Genomic DNA, 24,118 nt, shown 5'->3' on the forward strand with positions numbered 1-24,118 from the left:
CTGAGAGCAGAATGGAGAGAACAAGGAAGACCAATGGAAGCGATGGACAAAGAACTGGGCTGAGAAGAAAAGAGTGTGAGAAGGCTTGCCTGAGAGGGAGAAGAAAGGAGGCGTACAGGGATAGAGGGGGAGAAGTGGAGAAAGGGAGGACAGGTGTTCTGTGGTAACAGAGCTTGTTTTTTCAAGGGGAGGTAGCATACACCACATCTCCTGCTCCGCCCCTATATGTGGTGCTACTGACAGCCTGGCGTAAAGTACAGTACTTCACAAAGAAAACAAGCTATGGGGTTAAAATTTTCCTAGGTAGAGACCTAGAATCAGTTTCAACTCCCCAAATCCAAACCGTAGCCATTATGGGGAAAGTTCAAAACTGACCCAAGATCAGCATCTAGAGGCAACTTCACCCAACACGCAAAAACACAGCACTTATGGCCCAGCATATATTATAACCTTTACATGTAAGATTACTTAAAATACACATTTGCCTACATATTAGGATTTAAACATGTTACAATTTAATTCCACTAATTATCTAAATAACATTCTGAAATAGGTAGACTGAGGAGAGGAAATGTAGTAGCCGTATTCTGAAATAGAAAATAAAACAAGTTTGTGCATGAATGTGAAGAAAAGTGAGAGGGAATAGAGAAAGGGCAGAGAAAGAGGGAAATAGAAATAAAGAGGAATAGTTGCTCCTAGTTATTATATATTGAACAAAAATATAAACGCAACGTGCAACAATTTCAAAGATTTTACTGAATTACAGTTCAGGAAATCAGCCAACTTAAATTCATTAGGCCCTAATCTATAGATTTCACATGACTGGGAATACAGATATGCATCTGTTGGTCACAGATACCTTAAAAAAAGAAGGGTGTGGATAAGAAAACTAGTCGGTATCTGGTGTGAACACCATTTGCCTCACATCTCCTTCCGAGAGTTGATCAGGCAGTTGATAGTGGAATGTTGTCCCACTCCTCTTCAATGAATGTGTAAAGTTGCTGTATTTAGGCAGGAACAAGAACCCGCTGTTGTACATGTCGATCCAGAGCATCCCAAACATGCTCAACCGGTGACAAGTCTTTAGCGTTTGCCCGTTACGAAGCCGAGCTTCTAACAATTTGTACAGAAATTCTTCAGTCGTGCAAACCGCCAGTTTCAGCTGTCCAGGTGGCTGGTCTCAGACGATCCTGCAGGTGAAGAAGCCAGATGTGTAACCATGCCAGACCTCCACGTGTTCTGCGGTTGTTAAGCCGGTTGGACCTACTGCAAAATTCTCTAAAATGACATTGGTAGTTTACTGTGGGGAAATTAAATTAGCTGGCAACAACTCTGGTGGACATTTCCTGCATCCGGCATGCCAATGGCACACTCCCTACAACTTATCTGCAGCATTGTGTGACAAAACAGCACACCTTTAGTCCCCCAGCACAAGGTGCACATGTGTAATAATGCTGTGTTTCATCAGCTTATTGATATGCCACACCTGTCAGGTAGATGGAGTATCTTGGCAAAGGAGGATGTAAACCAATTTGTGCACAAAATGAGAAATAGGCTTTGTGCACGTATGGAATATTTCTGGGAGCTTGTTTCAGCTCATGAAACCAACACTTTACATGTTTACAATATTTTTGTTAAGTGTATATTTGTAAAAAAAAAAAAGTGTTTAAATGTATGATCATAGCGCCACTTACTGACAATTGAATCTGATATTCTATAGTGTTAATCTAGGTTTGTCTTCAGACTCATTTTATTCAACAATGATATACTGCAATGTGAAAATCCAACTACTCTCTAATTATTAAGTATGGTTCAATTCTGCTGACTTTCTCAGGGAGGGAATATGCAGGGAATCACCCAACTGGGAGGTCTTAATTTTTGGAAATTGCCAGAAATTTACAACACCATTAGTAAGGAAAAAAAGAAGCCATACAGTGACATAACATTGTATAAAAAGTTTTAATTTCAATTATTTTATTAACCTAATAATAGAAAACCATTAACAGGGAAAATAACATTAAAACTACAGCCTCGGGAGGATAAAATGAAATAAAAAGTGATGCTTACTTAAAAAATAAAAAACATTTTTTATTCTCCCTCTCCAAAAAGACAGGGACAGAGGGGCACGCATGCACACATCTTCACTGGTCAGGGGGGTGATTTTCATCTGGACTGTTCAACTGAAACAAGAAGAGGGAGAGGTTAGTTTATAGCATCAAGCAGTGTACCCACATAAAATGACTGGCAGATGCTGGGAGCCCAAAAAAATAACCTCAAAATAAAATAGATCCCATCAGCATAACTACACAGAACACATACTTGGAATGACTAGGTAATAATCAAATGCTCTAAAGTGTCAGCCACAATTGAAGGAACAATTGCAAGCAGCACTGGCATTGCAAACAGTAATAATGAAGGAAATTCCAAAACCCAGAGGAATAAATGAGAAGTGAAAACATGGTTATCTGAAATGGCATCCTATTCAGTGCACTACTTCTGACCAGAGCCTATGTGACTCTGATCAAAAGTAGTGCCCTACATAGGGAATAGGGTGATAGTAAAGACAAAACATGAAAAAGTACTGCAGTAGCACATGAAATCCAAAGGAGTGCTAGACTAGTTGGTTGAATATAGCTTACTGTAGGTGGAGATGTCAATCTCTTCTGGGAGCTCTGCCACGTTGACCTCGAAGCGGTCCTGCACATCGTTCAGGGTCTTGGCGTCGGTCTCGTCAGACACAAAGGTCACGGCCAGACCTTTCGTCCCGAACCTGCCAGCACGGGCCACTCTGTGCAGGTAGGTGTCGGAGTCCTCAGGCATGTCGTAGTTGAAGACTATGTTGACACGCTCAATGTCCATCCCTCGGCCAAACAGGTTGGTGGCTACCAGGATACGCCTCTGGAAGTCCTTGAACTGCTGGTACCGGGAAAGCCTAGGAATCCACAGATTTAAAATAAGTAGAACAAGCATTATGCTTCCTGCTTCACTCCTGTGGGTACGCTGAAACTGTGACCCACAAACATGTAATCTGAGAGAAGGTTATTGTTCAGGCCCTCTGGATAACAGTTTTTGCTACATGACCATTATACAAAATGTGCATGTAAATGAGATCCTCAATTAGATCGCTCAACTCCTCTCCACCTCCTTTTGAAAAAAAAAAAGTAAAGTCACCGAGGAGAGGAGAAAATGTGCTTGTATGAAATTAGACTCAATTCACATCATGAAAAAAATGACATTTACAGGGGTGGAAACACAAATTAAAATGTGCAAAGTAGTAAAAAGACATCCAGCTAGACATTTTGTGCTACTTATCGTTTTAAATATGTGCATGCTTCTCATCAGAGTAAGCAGCTGATTCAAAAGGAGAGGGGTAGATGTCAAAACTCTTCAGGGAAGGACACTTGTGCTTCCTCGGGAGGAGGCGAGGACACCGTTTACCTACAAACGAATTCACACTCCTCAACCACTTATCGGTTTACGGATAAGAGAGGGCGGAATCGGCGAGGACAGTCTGGTCCAAATGAGAATTTCCCAATGAGAGCCAAGACCCAATCCCAGTTTTTCCCTCTCCATCAGAACCCACCTCTCCTCCTGGGCCATGCCCCTATGGATAGCGATTGCAGGGAAGTTCTGCTCCACCAGCAGCTGAGACAGAGCCACACAACGCTGCACAGACTTCACAAAGATCACCACCTTCAGACAGGGGAGAAAATGGCAGTGAGACACCGAAGACAAACATGGGGCACAAAACCCATGCTGCATCTGATGTGGCACCCTGGCTTTACCCTGGTCAAACAGATGTACACTCCAAAGACAAAAAAACATAGGGCATAAAACTCACCGGCAGAAACTTTGTCAGTGCATAGACCGAGTTCACTTGAATAAGTACAATTGCATTTAAAACACAACTTTTAAATCCATGGACAAAATACATTCAACCCACTAAGATTTAAAAATAATAATAATTACATTTTAGCATAAAAATCTGAAAACATTTATTTTGTCCGTACCTGGTTGAACTCAAGCACATCGAGCAGGTCGAAGAGCTTTCGGTTCTTTTCGCTATCCTTCAGCTTGCAGTAGTACTGCTGCAGACCGTGCAGCGTCAGCTTGGTCTCATCGTCCACAAACACCTCCATGGGCTACAGGAGGACGGAGATATTCATTAAGCACCAAACAGAACACAGGGAGGGACTACCTGGACTTTCATTACAAAACATTTAGTTAGATTCACTAGGACACACTAGCTTGGGGAAAGTGTCACTCTTTGCGTCAGTTCTATAAACCTAGCTACATTAAGTGAATACCTGAGTAAACCACATTCTGTGTTGGTGAATGAAGAACTAGAAATGTGATTGTTAACATCAATTATTAGTACTAGAGCTGGATGGAACTTATAGCCTTAATGCAAGGACTGTTCCTCCCGAAAATGTCCAGAAGCAGGGGTAGAGCCCCAGATCCTGGTTAAGAGTCACTCTGCCACACCGATATGGCCACTTGTGAGACAGACAGTCACGAGCAGGCAAACTTAAAGGGTCTTGACTTGTACTTTTTACATCACTATTAAACCATATGCAAAAATCCCTTAAAAAAAGGGACAATCAGCAGTTTCTATATCAAGTTTTGGACATTTAAATTAAAATAATATAACAAATGTCTCATGAGCTTAGTTCAACTTTTGTACCCCATCAGAACCCAAAATATAAGCTTGTTTCACTCCAATATTGGTAAACAAAGTAAACGCAAAAAAATATTGCCTCAAAACATGGTCAAAATGATAATTCTGATGTCAATGATGGTCAGTCCTTGCATCCATAGCTCTACAAATTTGAGTGGTTAAATTTCTCCAGACGAATACCTCAGCTTTTTACCGAAACGTGGCGAGGAAGATGCTTCATGTTTCTACTGCCGAATGACTCTTTAAAAGTGCAATTTAGGGAGATTAACCAATCTCTTTATGTGCGTGTAAAACTGCTACTTTAAGTTTCAGAACATGTACATAACTTGTGGAACCCCTTCCAACTTACATCCTGCATGAACTTGCGGCAGACAGGGCGAATCTCTTTGCTTAGGGTGGCACTGAACATCATGCACTGCTTCTCGTGGGGTGTGAGCCTGAAGATGTCCTGAACATCACGCCTCATGTCTGAGGGAGAGACGATAGGACAATAATGTCACAAAAAAAGTCGGCCCACTCAGTCTGAAATCAGAGTACTATATAAAATAAAATTTAAATACACTTTCCTACTATATGGCAAAATCCTTACTTAAGTCACACCATCTAGCCACTTTAAACAATGCTACCTTATATAATGTTACTTACCCTACATTATTCATCTCATATACATATGTATATACTGTACTCTACAACATCGACTGCATCCTTATGTAACACATGTATCACTAGCCACTTTAACTATGCCACTTTGTTTACTTTGTCTACACACTCATCTCATATGTATATACTGTACTCGATACCATCTACTGTATGCTGCTCTGTACCATCACTCATTCATATATCCTTATGTACATGTTCCTTATCCCCTTACACTGTGTATAAGACTGTAGTTTTGGAATTGTTAGTTAGATTACTTGTTGGTTATCACTGCATTGTCGGAACTAGAAGCACAAGCATTTCGCTACACTCGCATTAACATCTGCTAACCATGTGTATGTGACAAATAAAATTTGATTTGATTTGATCTATCACAATCTGTTCTAAGATACACTACTACTTAGTATGAAAGTGTATTACAAGTGCATTCTAAGTGGTACGCTAGTAGGTACATTGAACACGTTTTCAATTGACTGTTCATCTTTAAAGTTTCAACTTACTCCCATCACGCACATTCTCACACATCTGGCATCATCCCCCCTGTCCTACTCACCCAGCTGCTCCAGCATCTTGTCACACTCATCCAGGACAAAGTGCTTCACGTTCTTCAGGTTCAGGGTCTTGTTGCGGATGAGGGCCAGGATGCGGCCGGGCGTACCCACCACGATGTGGGGGCAGTTCTTCTTCAGCACGTCCTCGTCCTTCTTGATGGACAGGCCCCCCGAAGAACACGGCTGCCTTGACAGTGGGCATGTACTTGGAGAAGCGTTCATACTCTTTGCTGATCTGGAAGGCCAGCTCTCGTGTGTGGCACATCACCAGCACAGACACCTGGTAGACATAGAGAGGTAGGAAGGGGAGGATGTTTAATACAGAGCTCTCTGAACATCAAAAAAAAACCACAAGATTATCAAATAGGATAGAAAAGTAGTGTAAAACAGTGAGATTAAAAACAGAACAAATTCAGACTGCAATGGGGTGGCACATTAGGGTTTGACCGAGGTAGGCTGGCATCATAAATAAGCATTTGCTAACTGACTTGCCTAGTTAAATATATAAAAAGTTGCCGACAAGAAGTTAACACTTTATGCAAGTTTCCCCAGATACATATTAAGCCTAATACTAAACTTAAAAGCAGTCAATGGATTATCCAGTAAAAGCTATTTTTAGTCCAGGAGGACTAGGCTTCAATGTGACCGCAATTCAATGGCTGCGTCCACAGTGTAAAGATGAATTTCACTATTCAAACACTCACCTGCCCGTCCACAGGTTCAATCTGCTGCAGGGTGGCCAGTACAAACACAGCAGTCTTGCCCATACCAGACTTGGCCTGGCACAGGATGTCCATGCCCAGGATGGCCTGTGGGATGCACTCGTGTTGGACTGAAAGATAGAAACACAAGTATTTTTTATTTTACTAGGCAAGTCAGTTAAGAAATTCTTCTTTACATTGATGGCCAACGAAAAGGCGGTGACACAAAACTACATTGAGAGACCTAAGACAACATAGCAAGGCAGCAACACAGCATGGTAGCAGCACAAAACATGGTACAAACATTGGGCACAGACAACAGCACAAACAGAAAGGTAGAGACAACAATACTTCACACAAAGCAGCTACAACTGTCAGTAAGTGTCCCTGATTGAGTCTTTGAATGAAGAGATTGAGATAAAACTGTCTAGTTTGAGTGTTTGCTGCTGAAGAGACCTAGGGATGTGTGACCTTTGGGGACATTTAACAGAATGTGACTGGCAGAACGGGTGTTGTATGTGGAGGATGAGGGCTGCAGTAGATCTCAGATAGGGTGGAGTGAGGCCTAAGAGGGTTTTTTAAATAAGCATCAACCAGTGGGTCTTGCTACAGGTATACAGAGATGATAAGTTTAAGTATGATGTGATCTTTGAAGGGGAATACATGTATAACTCAGTGAATTACTTTCAACCAGGGACCAAATATAGAGCACTACTTTTGAACAAAGTCCTATAGGTCCTGCTCAAAAGTAGTACACTATGTCAGGAATAGGGTGCTATTTGAGTCAGACAGAATGGACAAAGTAAAAGACAGTCCTTGGTTGAAGGTGGGCAGTGCCTGCGAGACTCACCTTCAGAGGGATGTTCAAAGCCACAGTCGACAATGGCGCGGAGCAGCTCTGGTTTGAGCAGGAAGTCTCGGAAACCGGAGCTGTGGATGGAGACATAAGAGCCCTTTACCTCCTTCTTGCCCGCAGGTGTGGTGGTCTCCGGGGCAACCTGAGGCTCCTCATCCTCTTCATAGTCCAACAGCTCGTTGTCAACGTCATTCTCTGCCATTCTAGAGAAGGGGTACTTGCGTTAGTTGAAGCTAGGAAAGACTGGAGACTAGTTTGGGGGGGGGGGGGTGGCTGCATGAACAGTAAATTCAGAAGGTTAATTGTAATGTCAATTCAATACTTTATGTACAATTATTCACCTTCTAACCTTAGATACAAAAATCGTAATAATGTAATGTAACTTCACTTCCTGAATTGAATCCTAGTGAAACATCACCGTCTAGCACAGAGTTTCCCGTACTCGGTCCTGGGGACTCCAAGGGGTGCACGTTCCCCCCTAGCATTACACATCTGACTCAAATAACCAAAGCTTGGTGAGTTCATTATTCGAATCAGCTGTGTAGTGGTACCGCAAGAACCAAAACGTGCAACCCTTGGGGACCCTAGGACGGAGTTTGGGAAACGCTGGTCTGACGTGTATTCCTACACAGCATTAGCTAGCTAACGGCTAGGCTAGCGGCTAATAATGCTAGTAGCAGGCCGCATTCACACCACCAAAGTTTACATTTGACACAATCATTACAATTGACCTAATAACAATGATTGGACCAGCGACCACCCAGTAACTCAGTTTACAGTACTTAACCAGTTGCCATATTCAATTAAGTTGAACAGGGAGTCAAGCCTCAAACAATGGCAGCCGCCTCCACTCATTCAAACTTTGACAAAAAAGTGATATAAAGAGGACAATAATAGGTTCCAAATGCAGGGTGAGATTCTGAAACAACGTTGACTCAAAATAATAACAAGCAAGACATTTCTAGGGCCTAACTTCACCTAAAATGTAATTCTCGGAAACGACCTGCGACACACTGCTAGCAGAAGTTAACTGCTAACGGACATGACCGTGCTAGTACTAGCGTTAGCTTGACCGCAATGCTAAATGTGTTAGTTAGCCAGATCGCACAAGGTTTTAGCAAAGATTAACAATAAATATAGTCGAACATTGCTATTTATGAGCGTTATGGAAAGATAGATGTCTCCATTTTACAATACATGTGATATTGAAATGTACTCAATACTGCACATTTCTTATGCAATTAAAATACACTTACTTGCCGGTGGTAATTCAAAACGGCTTCGACTATCACTGCTAGCTAGGTTCACAGGGGCAGTCCTCAAGTACTTTCGTCCGGAAGCACTGTGCTCGTGTATTCGTGGACACTATTGGTCAATTTTAAAGGCAATCTCCCCAAACCGGTCTGAAAACGAACCATGATTGGCCTATTCAAATGTCGATCTTGAAAACAACAGCAAATAAGGCAGGATTTCACCAGCAAATTGTGGGCATAATTTCTTGTTTGACAACACTGTTATTTTTATTTATTTTACCAGGCAAGTCAGTTAAGAACAAATTCTAATTTTCAATGACGGCCTAGGAACAGTGAGTTAACTGCCTGTTCAGGAGCAGAACGACAGATTAGTACCTTGTCAAGTCGGGGGTTTGAACTTGCAACCGTCCGGTTCCTAGTCCAACACTCTAACCACTAGGCTACTAGGCTACCCTGTTTATGAAACAAGTACACTGTGATAACCTTATTCAGCAATAATGTAAACATTTCTGATTTCTGTAAATTATAGCTACGTATGACAAGGTTTCCTCACCAAGAAATGATTTCTGAATTTAGATTCGAATCGATTAGATTAATTTATTAGTCACATACATAGTGTCGCAGATGTAATTGCAGGGTACAGTGAAATTCTTAAGATCTGAACTCCAACAGTGCAGGTCAAAAAGATAAGCGAATGAAACAATATTAAAATTAATAATAATATACACCATATATACATTTTTATTTACAACATTTACAAACCAACAGCCTGCATTCATCCAGTTTGTATAAATTATGATAGAAGTGTGACATGACTGTAATGAGTATCTTGGACAAATAGGGAGTTGGCTTAATAAAACATGTATTCATAATTGGCAATATGTGGGCCTGCCCTGATCATATCAGTTTACCACATCTGTCTTCCCTCACCAAACCCATCAATGATTAGATTTATTTGACCATAATCATTTGTTTGGTCCATATTATTGACACTAAATAGATGTTATTTTAACCGTAGCTGTTAAAAGTCCAACAGTGGGAGTGTGCAACAGACTAATGATGGCGCGACTTTAATTCCTGACTATTTCAGTTATGGCCAACAGAGGGCAACATTTATCCATAAAATACGATTAAACCTCACTGAACCAAAGTGAATTGGGTTACATTGTAAACTTTATAGAGATTTCGTATGTGATCAGAAACGATGCATTCATTTCCCAGAGTGGTCGCTCTGTGTTATTGTAGTTGACGTAATCGGGTACAATGGCATGACGTAATATATGAGCCTATGACGTAAACGCACTCAAGAGAAGGTTCAGTGCCTGCCTACTTCTGGCTCAGTTGGGTTGATGATTTACAAAGGAGAGACATCCTCATGTTCAAATAAATCACTTTGAGTGGACAAAGATGACATTCTGTGAGTACAGTAAAACGGGCCAAGATTTTGTAAAAATAAATCCAATTGAAATGTATTTTAAAATGTATTTGTTTATAAAAAATGTCAGGTCCAATCTGAAGGGTGTCTGAAAGCACAATGGATAGAAAGCATAAACGGTTGAGAAGAATTATTCAAAAAGTAAGTCTCATAAGTAATTTAAAAAATGTTTTAGTTAATTCTGGGGCTTTCTCTCTTGATATGTAATGGGGCTATCTTCTTGGTAGTATAGCCTATATGCTGTAAAAACAGATTGACATAATTTATAGTTGGAAAAGTGGGCATAGTAATGGAGGGCATAAGTTAAATGTATTTCCTTATGATCCTGTACCCCAGGCTGGGACCCTCCAAGCTAGCTCTGGAGAGCAGGTGCTCCAGACAGACGTAATTTCCGCTGGCCATGATGGAGTAAGGCTGCCAGCCCTAGGAGACTGCCCCAAGGACAGCCCTCTAAATGTAAGAAACAGCTTTTAGTTCTGATGCAAAACGTCTGGTTGTAACAGAGACCAGTGTTGGTTGTAATCTAGTAATATGACGGGTTGAAAACCAGTTTACAACGAGATAATAACACCATTAAGACACATGGACCACCTACTAGTTAGAACTAATAGTATTGGAATTCTGATTTTAGTTCTGATTGTAATTCTAAGGTTATGATTTATAGTTGGAGAAGCGGGCGTAATAATGCAGGGCTTAAGTTAAATGTATTTCCTTATGATCCTGTACCCCAGGCTGGGACCCTCCAAGCTAGCGCTGGAGAGCAGGTGCTCCAGACAGACGTCATTTCCGCTGGCCATGATGGAGTAAGGCTGCCAGCCCTGGGAGACTGCCCCAAGGACAGCCCTCTAAATGTAAGAAACAGCTTTTAGTTCTGATGCAAAACGTCTGGTTGTAACAGAGACCAGTGTTGGTTGTAATCTAGTAATATGACGGGTTGAAAACCAGTTTACAACGAGATAATAACACCATTAAGACACATGGACCACCTACTAGTTAGAACTAATAGTATTGGAATTCTGATTTTATTTCTGATTGTAATTCTAAGGTTATGATTTATAGTTGGAGAAGCGGGCGTAATAATGGAGGGCTTAAGTTAAATGTATTTCCTTATGATCCTGTACCCCAGGCTGGGACCCTCCAAGCTAGCTCTGGAGAGCAGGTGCTCCAGACAGACGTCATTTCCGCTGGCCATGATGGAGTAAGGCTGCCAGCCCTAGGAGACTGCCCCAAGGACAGCCCTCTAAATGTAAGAAACAGCTTTTAGTTCTGATGCAAAACGTCTGGTTGTAACAGAGACCAGTGTTGGTTGTAATCTAGTAATATGACGGGTTGAAAACCAGTTTACAACGAGATAATAACACCATTAAGACACATGGACCACCTACTAGTTAGAACTAATAGTATTGGAATTCTGATTTTAGTTCTGATTGTAATTCTAAGGTTATGATTTATAGTTGGAGAAGCGGGCGTAATAATGGAGGGCTTAAGTTAAATGTATTTCCTTATGATCCTGTACCCCAGGCTGGGACCCTCCAAGCTAGCTCTGGAGAGCAGGTGCTCCAGACAGACGTCATTTCCGCTGGCCATGATGGAGTAAGGCTGCCAGCCCTGGGAGACTGCCCCAAGGACAGCCCTCTAAATGTAAGAAACAGCTTTTAGTTCTGATGCAAAACGTCTGGTTGTAACAGAGACCAGTGTTGGTTGTAATCTAGTAATATGACGGGTTGAAAACCAGTTTACAACGAGATAATAACACCATTAAGACACATGGACCACCTACTAGTTAGAACTAATAGTATTGGAATTCTGATTTTAGTTCTGATTGTAATTCTAAGGTTATGATTTATAGTTGGAGAAGCGGGCGTAATAATGGAGGGCTTAAGTTAAATGTATTTCCTTATGATCCTGTACCCCAGGCTGGGACCCTCCAAGCTAGCGCTGGAGAGCAGGTGCTCCAGACAGACGTCATTTCCACTGGCCATGATGGAGTAAGCTCCAGACAGACGTCATTTCCGCTGGCCATGATGGAGGCTGCCAGCCCTGGGAGACTGCCCCAAGGACAGCCCTCTAAATGTAAGAAACAGCTTTTAGTTCTGATGCAAAACGTCTGGTTGTAACAGAGACCAGTGTTGGTTGTAATCTAGTAATATGACGGGTTGAAAACCAGTTTACAACGAGATAATAACACCATTAAGACACATGGACCACCTACTAGTTAGAACTAATAGTATTGGAATTCTGATTTTAGTTCTGATTGTAATTCTAAGGTTATGATTTATAGTTGGAGAAGCGGGCGTAATAATGGAGGGCTTAAGTTAAATGTATTTCCTTATGATCCTGTACCCCAGGCTGGGACCCTCCAAGCTAGCGCTGGAGAGCAGGTGCTCCAGACAGACGTCATTTCCACTGGCCATGATGGAGTAAGGCTGCCAGCCCTGGGAGACTGCCCCAAGGACAGCCCTCTAAATGTAAGAAACAGCTTTTAGTTCTGATGCAAAACGTCTGGTTGTAACAGAGACCAGTTGGTTGTAATCTAGTAATATGACGGGTTGAAAACCAGTTTACAACGAGATAATAACACCATTAAGACACATGGACCACCTACTAGTTAGAACTAATATTATTATTTATTATTATTTAATAGTATTGGAATTCTGATTTGAGTTCTGATTGTAATTCTAAGGTTATGATTTATGGTTGGAGAAGCGGGCGTAATAATGGAGGGCTTAAGTTAAATGTATTTCCTTATGATCCTGTACCCCAGGCTGGGACCCTCCAAGCTAGCGCTGGAGAGCAGGTGCTCCAGACAGACGCCATTTCCGCTGGCCATGATGGAGTAAGGCTGCCAGCCTTGGGAGACTGCCCCAAGGACAGCCCTCTAAATGTAAGAAACAGCTTTTAGTTCTGATGCAAAACATCTGGTTGTAACGGAGACCAGTTGGTTGTAATCTAGTAATATGATGGGTTGAAAACCAGTTTACAACGAGATAATAACACCATTAAGATACATGGACCACCTACTAGTTAGAACTAATAGTATTGGAATTGTGATTTTAATTCTGATTCTAATTCTAAGGTTAACCCTTATGTGACATGTCACTTAGTACCACCATGCCTATGGTGAAATAGGTGGTTTCTATGGTGATATGATTTCCCCACTGTTGTTATATATCTCAGAACCTTGTGCCGAAGCCCCCACAAGGCCCCAGGCCCAGCCGAGAGGCCAGTATACCAAAGGCAGAAAAGAAGGCCAGAGAGGTTATCAAGGCTAAAAAGTCTAGGGAAGCTAATTCAGAGGTGATATACGTAAGCCGCCAAGTAGTTGGTGTGTTGGCACTGCCTCAAACGCTTCTATCTCTAACAACCAGTTACAGTGAGTATTGATCTCCACTTCCAAAAATCTTGGATTTTCTGATGCAATTCTAAAAGGATATATGGTGGAAGGATCCACTATTATCCACGACTCTCCTCTTTCTGTAGGTGTCCTGCCAGCTATCAAGAAGGGCACTAAAGTTACTAAAATGGAGACAACAGGTGGGTATTGGTGACACAGTGTTTATTTCTGATTATACAACTTCAATAGAATCTTTACTGTGGTCACTAGCTTGTTCGGTGGTAATTCTGATTGTCTTCTGTTTCAGAAACCCCAGGTCCCCTGACACCTAATGATGGGGAGATAATGATCTCCTCTCCATCTGATGATGACCTCCTGACCCCAAAGAGTGATGTCACGTCCGAGGCTAAGAGCGATGATGCCTCCTGTCCAATTTCACCTGAGGCGTTCTCTCTAACAAACTTCCTGAAGTCTCACCCGTGAGTCCTGCTGTGAACCTCTATATGTGCAGAAAAAAATATAATCTATGTAAACACTAGTTTAAGTTGCCAATGATTCCTGGTGTTTGTTTGTTTTCCAGTCAGAGAAAGCTTATCAGGAAGTTCCTCAAACAAATGGTAAGTCCCACATTTTTTCTGCTTTCAAGGGTGGAATGATCATTGGAAACAACTATCTTGTAACATAAAAACTACTAGCTGTCAGATTGTTGTTTTTTGTTTGTCTTTCTAAGAACGTGACAATAGGCGACCTGGACGAAATCATCGAGTGGGTGGTGTGTGTCTCCAGTGAGGTGTTCCTCCCAGTGATGGCTCTGCACAGGACCTCCAGACCAGAGTCGTCAGACTCGTCCCGCTGGGGGTCAGGTGTGCTCCAGATCGTCTCTGAAAAGTTCCACCACCGGGGTTCTGAGCCGAAGGGAAGGCTCCTGGGCGGGCAGCCGCCCACTCCCCCTTCTGAGACCGACAAGGAGCTTCAGGGCATAACAGATCTGTCTGTGAGTAACATCCTGAAAAGGGCCCAGGAGGACCTCTTCTCTTCTGGTGAGGATGACCTGGAGAACACCCATCCAGGTATTACTCTGACAGAAGAGAAGCTCTCCAGCATCTTCTCAGAGCTGTTCAGGGATGCCTGTGAGAGTGCCCAGGAGGCCGCCAGACGGATCCACCACATGAGGTCTGGAAGAGGCAACAACAGCCAGAATGGGAGTCGGCCTGGGTCGTCACAGGGATCGAGCAGATCCAACATGCCAGAGTTGGGAGAACTGGGGTCAGTGAGGAGTCCCAAGGGAAGTGACGTCCATAAAGTCCTTAGCGAGGGGTCCCTCCCTGTCTTTGCCCTGTTTGGGGAGAGGCCAGGGGAAGTTGGGGAGACCAGCAGCCCTGCTGGGGAGATGGACGAGACCCAGACTGCCAGCACTCCCAGCATTCCCCAGTCTGGGCATGGCGGCAGAAGAAGTAGGCAGACCACCACTCCCACTCCCGGCCACAGAGAGGCAGGAGTCACAGCCAGTAACATCTTTGATGTTATTGTTCATCTGGCACACTCCGACACTGACCGGGAACTACACCAGGAGTTCAGCAGTGAGGATGATGTTTCACTGAATGACATCATGGACATGAAGTCAACCCCGACAGTGGAGTCCCTGGGTCAGATCCTGTCCTCATGGAAGCTGGTCAACATGATCTTCAGGGGGAAGGTCCACTACTTTGGGAAGGAGCTCATCTGCAAGGTGTATCAGATGCTTCTGGACACTGGTATGGGCAGGAGGCCAATGGCCCGCCAGAGCAGGTCCGAGCCCATCCTGAAAGACCTGGCTGCCAACCGTAGGCTCTCCAATGAATTCTTCACAGACGTGCTGTACATGTTCATCCAACGGGCCATTAAGAATCTGCTGGAGAACTTCTTGGGTCTGCCGACCACCCCACCAGGTAGAGACATTATGTGGAATGACAACTTTAACTGGATGTATAGGGACGGCTGGGGGAACACCCCCACATCCAGCGAGGAGGAATTGTGGGACAGCGACTCCACCTGGTCAAGTGGGCATGGGGAGGAGGAAGGGACAGAGTCCCGTGGGAGGTGGGCCGCTCTGTTGGAGAAGGGCAGCTTCCTGACCTTCCAGTCCTCCAGCTCCCTCTCCCTCTCAGATGACAACAAGGAGGCACTAGGTTAGTTATTATGTTGTTTTTTACTGTCTTTTGCACACACACATTCCCCTTCTTTCTTTTCTCTTATTGTCAGTAATGGTATTTTCATTTTCTCTCCTCTTTTTTTCTTATTTTTCTATACAGTGTTTGGAGACATTTTATGTGTGAAGTATTACTTTGAATCAAATGTCAAACTCATTCTATAGAAGGCCGGGTTTCTGCAGGTTTTCACTCCACCCTTGATTGATGAATTAAGGTCACTAATTAGTTGGAAACTCCTCTCACCTGGTTGTCTAGGTCTTAATTGAAAGGAAAAAACTAAGACCCGCAGACACTCGCCCCCCCATGGAATGAGTTTGACACCCCTGTATTAAATAAATGTTGATTTGACCAGGGGCCGTCTGCCAGGTCCTGACCACCAGGGTGGGAGACATCCTGAACAGTACCTGCAACGACGATTGCAAGGCCAGGCTCATCATCCAGAAAGGTACACTTATAACCTGTTTTACCCATATGACCAGTAATAACAATGTAATAACCTGTGTAATAACCTGTGTATTACCATTATAGTAAATGTGCTAGATACTGCATAGTGTTATACATGAATGTGGCTTTGAACCATTTCAGAATATGAGTGTATTTTCTTAGGATTGGATTCCGGTGCCAGGGAAAGGTTCCCTGACTCTCCGTGTCCCTCTTCACCCAAGGACGAAGAGGTGCTTGTGAGTGCCATGACTGTCTCATACCCTAAACCCTCCACCTCAACCCAGGCAGCATGGGCAGCTCCTGCCCAGACTCTGGACGTTTTTCTGCCCAGACCCTGCCTGGATGAAGAAGAGGTAGTGCCCAGCTTCTCCGTGAAGGACAACTCTATGACGACCACCCATGCAGCACTGGCAGCTCCTTCCCAGACCCTGGAAGAAGAGGTGGGAGAAGCTGAGGTGTCCGATGTGAGTGACAGCTCCCTGATGCCCACCAAGGCCCTTGAGAAGATTCCCTCCCTCCTACCAGGCAAGGTCCTTATCGAGGAGGACACCGTCAGTTGCAGCACTCCCTGGGCCACCGTCATGAGCCCCCAGACCCTGAAGTTTATCCTCCACGGCATCATGTGCCGACTGGAGGCCTCAGAGTCCCCCCAGACAAGGAGGGCCAATGACCCCTTCAGGCTGATGAAGGATCTCTTTCTGGAGTCCAGCATGCCCTGAAGTATGCTGACATCTCTGTTGTCTTTGGCCTGGAGGAGAGCATCCAATTCATTGGGGAGGATGCGGTGAAGGCCATCGTGAAGACTGCAGCTAGAAGATTGTCCCTGCGTTCGGACTCCAACCGGGCTCAACTGCGTGCCGCGCGCTCTGGTGGTGAGGCAGCCATCAGGTGCATGGCGGACACCATCACACAAGTCATAGATGACTATTCCGAGGACTGGAGTTCCGGCGGCCATTTTGGAGCCAGGAGGAGCCGTGCTAGCGGGAGGTCACACTCCTCAACCTCCTCAAGGAGTGACGTCACCCTCACCGAGGAGCTCCTGGCCCGGAGGGAATCCCTTGAAGAGGACCTAGAGGAGATGGCTGATGACAGCACTGGTTTGGAGAAGACCATTGTAAGCTCAGCCATCTCTGCCAAGTCCCAGGTAATTAGCTACATTTCTGAGAGCTCCGAGCCCAACAGCTGTGCCCTCTTCACAGACCTCGAGGACATCACCTCCACACATGTGAGACAGACAAGAACCAGTAGATTGTTTAGTTATTTGGGCTGTTTGATTGTGAGGCATCAACTCAAATCTGTTTCTCTCTCTACGAAGGAGAAGGAGAAGGAAGAGGCTATGAAGGAAGAAGTGAGGAAGTCAGGAAAGAAGAGCCGAATAAATAATAAGGACCAGAAGAAGAACAAGGTGTCTCCACTTGGCAATGATAGTAAGTCCTCATTTCTGTCAGTCAACATGTGCGTCTGTCTTCAGCACACTATTGTAATGTAAGGACGGGAGACTATGATGAAGTTATCAGGGTCTTATTCATTAGCCACTAAATGGAAGAGAACAGACTAAAACAGGGAGGAACTTTCTTGAACTTGCCAATAACAAATTATTGTTTTTTGTTTTCTGTTTCAAAACATTTTGCTACTCTGTGCCTGAATGAACACGACCCTGATTTCATGCCCTGTTCTATGTCACCTGTTCAGGTACTGTGGCTGCAGATGAGCCGAAGAAAAAACAGGCTCTCTTCCCACGGATCACAGCTGCCCTGGCAAGAATATTTTGCTTCCCCTGCAAAAAAAGATGCAAAAAGTAACTGTGCAGAGACGAGTTTGGGAAACCCTGATACCACCTCCCCCAACCCACTTTCTAAAAAAACATCAGTGCCACCAGAAGAGGGAGACAACCCCCCCTATTCACAACTCATTTTTATTACCCCCCCCATTTAATTTAATAAACACAACTTTCAGCTATTTTGATCTTCTTTACTTTTTTTTACAGACACACCTGCATGCTATAGATTCGTAAGGTCAATTTGCTGTGTACTGTCTACAGTATCATTGTTATGAGTAGATTCACTTTGTCAGTCATTATTTTTACCTTTATTTAACTAGGCAAGTTAGTTTAGAACAAATTCTTATTTTCAATGACGACCTAGGAACATTGGGTTAACTGCCTTGTTCAGGGGCAGAACGAAAGATATTTTAGGCTACCTGTCGCTATATCGGTATAGGCTAAATGCCCTAACCTAATTGCAATTTACATAATAAGAGTTACATTAGAATAATTCCCTAATTTTATCTTTCTTGAGAGGGAATAAATCTCTAATACATTATACTCAATACCATACAGTAAGCACACCACTGTATGCCGATGCAAGCCCCGCCTCCCCGCAGAATAAAGAATAGACACGAGTGGATAATTGCGGTGTCACTACAAAGGATACCTTAATTAAGTCAATTCATTGGCTTTAGACATGCCAATCATGTCTGTGTTGTAATCTGATTGGTGTGTGTACCACCTCATGGCAAAAGGTGTAGAAACGCTGAAGCACTCCATTCTGTTTATGATTTCTATTTATGATTGACGCTGCTGTTTAAAGCTATATTTTTTAATGTCTGCCTTATTTGTATTATTACATAGTTGGAGAGGACAGGGGAGATAGGGTGGACAGCTCCCTGTCTAGTAGTTGTAGCCTGTAGCTAGTTATACGTCTTCTTGAGGAAGCGCCGACAGACGGACAGCTGTGCGAGTTCGCATTTTCTAATAAAACAGCAGCACGAGCCATGGCTTCGGCGTAGCATTTCGTACTGTATTTTTCATACGGCGGCGAAGTCGACATTGTGAAGGTTTTGTTCTGTGCTAGTTTCGTGGTGTCCGCGTGTTGGCATGACATAGCAGCTACGAGCAAGAGCCGCTTCGAGTATGGGAGCATTCAGGTGGGCATTACTGTTTTATTTATACATGTATTATTGACTGTTGTTCTTGTTATAATTGCAGGTGTCACATAAATATTTGTTATGCATGTAGATGGATCGAGCGAAGTTTACGTTTATGCTCCTAAACAAAGCACTTAGACCCTGTGTATTTTTACATCGAGGAAGCCTTAATCTTCATCAGAGGTTACTCGGCGACAGCGGGGCTGATACTGCTCCATTTCTCTCTTGTCGAATTAATACAGTGGTCTTAATTTGCATATATCCGGAAAGCGAATAGGCCCCTCAAATGGAAAGGGAAGGCAAGCGAAAAATAAATTAGCCGAAATAGGCTACATCCCCGTTATTTTTCTGTAGGCTATTGTTTTACGCATAGAAATAAGAGGACACGTAGCCGCTTCCCCTGCGCGGCCTCAATTTCATACGTCGTTTTACAATCGTTGCAACGTTTTGAATGGCCTTCTTCTTGTCACATTGCACTGCAAGACATAGGCTTGAGCTTCCATTTGAATTGGTGACAGATGCTGAAGCATCATCTGCAGCGCGAGAGCCTGTTGTACAGGTAGCAGCCATATGCATCCGCATATTGGCCTGAAATCCGGGCTAAGTGCCATCACGCAAACAGAAACAGGCAAAAGCCTAGTAATTACATCCTCAGCCAGTTCTTTGTAGCCTATACAACGCAGGTTATTTGTCCTTCAGATGTATTCTTTTTGCTAGTGAAGGCATGCTACAGCCGTTAGAATATTGTAGTCAGAAATGGATGTGCCTTGGGTTGGCTTTACTCCAAAATATCATGAGAGCAGAAGATCTCAAAGTATGGATTGTGGCTAACATTTTATTATGGAAGGGCAATTATGGCTGACAATAAACAAGTGAAGTATTCTGCCCCAGGCGTCTGAATTCAGTCTCTTTTGGGGACTTACTATTCAAGGAATAAATTACCTTACATTTCAGACCAATTATGGTTAATATTATAAACGGTGGAATAGAACAGACTAGAGACAAACACCACCAAGTGAAAGCGCTGGGTAGATTTCACCAGCACAGAGTGTGTTGAGTGAGAAATCAAGTCATTGCTTTTAGCCTTATCTAGGAAATGCACTCACCATACAGAGAGTGAAACACACGGGCTCTCAAGAAAACAATTATCTGATCTTCACACATCCTCATGACCTTGTTTTGAAAATAAATGCTGTACCCGTTTACCACACACACACACACACACACACACACACACACACACACACACACACACACACACACACACACACACACACACACACACACACACACACACACACACACACACACACACACACACACACACACACACACAGATGGGACATTTGAACAATACAGCTCAGTAAAAAGTCACAGTTGGCATTCACACACGGCTGTCTAAACCTCACTTCTTTCTCATCATCCCTGCTACTTGCTGTTGCTATGGCAATCCATGCTGAGGTGAACTGTGAATGAATGGTAAGCTAATAGGCCTGTGTGGTGTTGCCAGATGAACAGTCTTTGTGTTTTACACTGGCTTGGCTGTGGCGTGCCTCTGCTGTACAACCTGCTGAATGCCACAATAAGGGCCGTGGAAGTAGGAGGGAGGGATACCATCTACCTGTCCTGATCTCTGTGTCTGTCTGGATCGCTGTCAGGTTCTGTATGTCTGTCTCTGCATCTGTTTGAGGGTCTCTCTGTCTGTCTGCATCTCTGTGAGGGTCTCTCTGTCTGTCTCTGCATCTCTTTGAGGGTCTCTCTGATCTCTGTGAGGGTCTATCTGTCTGTCTCTGCATCTCTTTGAGGGTCTCTCTGTCTCTGCATCTCTGTGAGGGTCTCTCTGTCTGTCTCTGAATCTCTGTGAGGGTCTCTCTGTCTGTCTCTGAATCTCTGTGAGGGTCTCTCTGTCTGTCTCTGCATCTCTTTGAGGGTCTCTCTGTCTGTCTCTGCATCTCTTTGAGGGTCTCTCTGTCTGCATCTCTGCATCTCTTTGAGGGTCTCTCTGTCTGTCTCTGCATCTCTGTGAGGGTCTCTCTGTCTGTCTCTGCATCTCTTTGAGGGTCTCTCTGTCTGTCTCTGCATCTCTTTGAGGGTCTCTCTGTCTGCATCTCTGTGAGGGTCTCTCTGTCTGTCTCTGCATCTCTGTGATCTCTGTCTGTCTCTGCATCTCTTTGGGTCTCTCTGTCTGTCTCTGCATCTCTGTGAGGGTCTCTGCTGTCTGTCTCTGCATCTCTGTGAGGGTCTCTCTGTCTGTCTCTGCATCTCTTTGAGGGTCTCTCTGTCTGTCTCTGCATCTCTTTGAGGGTCTCTCTGTCTGTGTCTGCATCTCTGTGAGGGTCTCTCTGTCTGTCTCTGCATCTCTGACAGGTTCTATCTGTTCGTCACACAGACTCTCTCACTGTGGTTGGTTGGTTGTAGCGATCAGCAGAGGCCTGCCCTGTGCTAAAGGCTCCACTCCATTATCCTGCTGTGCTGCTGACGCTGAGATACTGGGAGCAACTCCATGACCTGACATACCAAGCCTAAAACTTCAGTATCCTGCCCTACTGCAGCTACTACAAGCTCCCTTGTAGTGTGTTGTTCCTGTCATTTTGGTAGCACTACATTACAGCACGGAATAAAGCGGTAATAGAATGGTAACTAGTTAAAGTTACTCACAAAGCAAACCATTATTTGCCCAGATACAGGATGCTACAGATCAGTATACCTGTATTGTTTCAGAGACCTCACATACTAGAGGGGTGATAATACAAAAACAACATGGCAGTGTTTCCCCTAAAATTCTCCAAATGTCTTGGCATGGGGCCCCCCATTGATTTTGTTATAATGTTTGAGTCACTCAGATACACTATATATACACAAGTATGTGGACACCTCTTCAAATTAGTGGATTCAAACATTTCAGCTGACAGATGTATAAAATTGAGCACACAGTCATGCAATCTCCATAGACAAACATTGGCAGTATAATGGCCTTACTGTCAAGTTCAGTGACATTCAACGTGGCACTATCATAGGATGCCACCTTTCCAACAAGTCTGTTTGTCAAATGTCTGCCCTGCTAGAGCTGCCCTGGTCAACTGTAAGTGCTGTTATTGTGAATTGGAAACGTCTAGGAGCAACAACGGCTCAGCCACAAAGTGGTAGGCCACACAAACATACAGAATGGGACCGTTGAGTGTTGAAGCAAGTAGCGCGTAAAAATAATCTGTCCTCGGGTGCAACACTCACTAACGACTTCCCAACTGCCTCTGGAAGCAACATCAGCTTAAGAACTGTTCGTCCGGAGCTTCATGAAAGGGGTTTCCATGACCGAGCAGCCGCACACAAGTCTAAGATCACCATGCGCAATACCAAGCATTGGCTGGAGTGGCTTTTGGCCTGCTGCCATTGGACTCTGGAGCAGTGGAAACGCATTCTCTGGAGTGATGAATCACACTCCACTAGTTGGCAGACCGACGGACAAATCTGGGTTTGGCGGATCCCAGGAGTATACTACCTGCCCCGATGCATTGTGCCAACTAAAGTTTGGAGGAGGAATAATGAATCGTCTGGGGCTGTTTTTCATGGTTCCGGATAGGCCCCTTAGTTCCAGTGAAGGGAAATCTTAACGCTACAGCATACAATGACATTCTAGACGATTCTGTGCTTCCAACTTTGTGGCAACAGTTTGGTGAAGGACCTTTCCTGTTTCATCATGACAATGCCCACTTGCACAAAGAGTTGTCGGGGTTGGTGTGGAATAACTGGACTGCCCTGCACAGAGCCCTGACCTTAACCCCATCGAACAACTTTGGAATGAATTGGAACGCCGACTGCAAGCCAGGCCTAATTGCCCAGCATCATTGCCCAACCTCACTAATGCTTTTGTGGCTGAATGGAAGCAAGTCCCCGCAGCAATGTTCCAATATCAAGTGGAAAGCCTTCCCAGAAGAGTGGAGGCTGTTAGAGCAGCAAAGTGGGGACCAACTCTATATTAATGCTCATTATTTGGTAATGAGATGTTTGACAAGCTTTTGGTCATGTAGTGTAGCATAAGAACACAACATAAGACATAGCAAAATGTGTAGAATTTCAGGAAACTAGCTTTAAAACTGTAAAATGTTTTCTCTTCCCCATGGCAAATTTTCTAGAATTGCGAATAGCAGACAAATTTGTTTTAAAACAGCAACATTTTATCTCTGATGCCATGGGAGGGTCTCTAAAAATGTTGGTCGGAGAAGGCGCCGTTGGTCATGCTCACTACCACGCCCCCCCATCTATTTCTCCACCTAGTCAGGTGAACAGGGCCTTGCCCTTTATTATGATAAACAAGCCTGGGCAACCATTTCACCAGAGCTGTTGTCTTGGTTGCACTTGTTTTCTAGGATCACTGGTGTCTGGTATTGTACAGGAATGATTCACCTCAGTTCACAGTTCACTCTCACTGGGAGTATGATTAATGTCACCTCTCTATTGGCCCATTCCACTGTGTGTGGTAAACTATCCAGACCTGTTCTGAAACCCCAGAGGGAGGTTTCATATGGCTTTAATTAAAATAGAGCTGAATGAACACACAATCAACTGGTGACACAATGTCCCGGGGCTATTGTACCAAAGTGGCACAGGTGTGCCAGTAATAGGTCGGGTGGTTTCTGTTTGACGCCGCACTAACTATACTGGCCCCAGATCAGTTTGGATCAGTGCCCCAGAAAAGGGGATCTGGTTGGTTCATCTACTGTGGGAAAGTGAGGCTTAAACCAATCCCACGGACATCCCATGTATCGTTTATGTGTGTATTTTCTGTTCATGCCGAGGCAAATGCATTGGCACCCTGGGTTATGTTGGTGCACAGTGTTTAATCTGTTTGTAATCCGTTTGAGGATGACGCAGCAGTGCTGGTGATCCTTTTAATCTGTATCTTATTGAATCACCTGATCATGGTCAGATCGGCCTAGCCCCCCTCTGACAATACACTCACTACCATTGCAGAATAAATTATTAATTTGTTTGGAGGGAGGATGGTGGAAGTGTGTATTTTAAAGCCATGTTCCCCTTGGTATTCATGGAAACGTGATTATCAGGAGGGCGCTTATAGCTAAACTAGGAATTCAGG

General features: G+C 43.9%; 2 protein-coding genes across 2 annotated transcripts; one reads left to right on the forward strand and one right to left on the reverse strand.

The window, feature by feature from the left end:
- Positions 1-1,940: 1,940 nt before the first annotated feature.
- Positions 1,941-8,833, reverse strand: LOC124003435 (ATP-dependent RNA helicase DDX39A-like). Its single transcript, XM_046311695.1, is given in 10 exon segments — positions 1,941-2,180; positions 2,640-2,932; positions 3,584-3,693; positions 4,011-4,142; positions 5,028-5,146; positions 5,889-6,057; positions 6,059-6,166; positions 6,591-6,718; positions 7,438-7,646; positions 8,700-8,833. Coding segments are annotated over 9 exon segments (1,284 nt in total). The 5' UTR covers position 7,646; positions 8,700-8,833; the 3' UTR covers positions 1,941-2,163.
- A 3,890-nt stretch (positions 8,834-12,723) lies between these two features.
- On the forward strand, positions 12,724-18,001 carry LOC124003225. The gene is made up of 11 exons (XM_046311314.1): positions 12,724-12,738; positions 12,896-13,015; positions 13,309-13,504; positions 13,612-13,665; positions 13,773-13,944; positions 14,046-14,082; positions 14,196-15,633; positions 16,007-16,099; positions 16,261-17,242; positions 17,414-17,525; positions 17,791-18,001. The coding sequence occupies exons 1-9, from the start codon at positions 12,724-12,726 to the stop codon at positions 16,815-16,817; spliced, it is 2,682 nt and encodes an 893-aa protein (XP_046167270.1). The 3' UTR covers positions 16,818-17,242; positions 17,414-17,525; positions 17,791-18,001.
- Positions 18,002-24,118: the final 6,117 nt, after the last annotated feature.

This window comes from Oncorhynchus gorbuscha, linkage group LG18 (genome assembly GCF_021184085.1).
Source record: "Oncorhynchus gorbuscha isolate QuinsamMale2020 ecotype Even-year linkage group LG18, OgorEven_v1.0, whole genome shotgun sequence".
NCBI classification, from domain to species: Eukaryota; Metazoa; Chordata; class Actinopteri; order Salmoniformes; family Salmonidae; genus Oncorhynchus; species Oncorhynchus gorbuscha.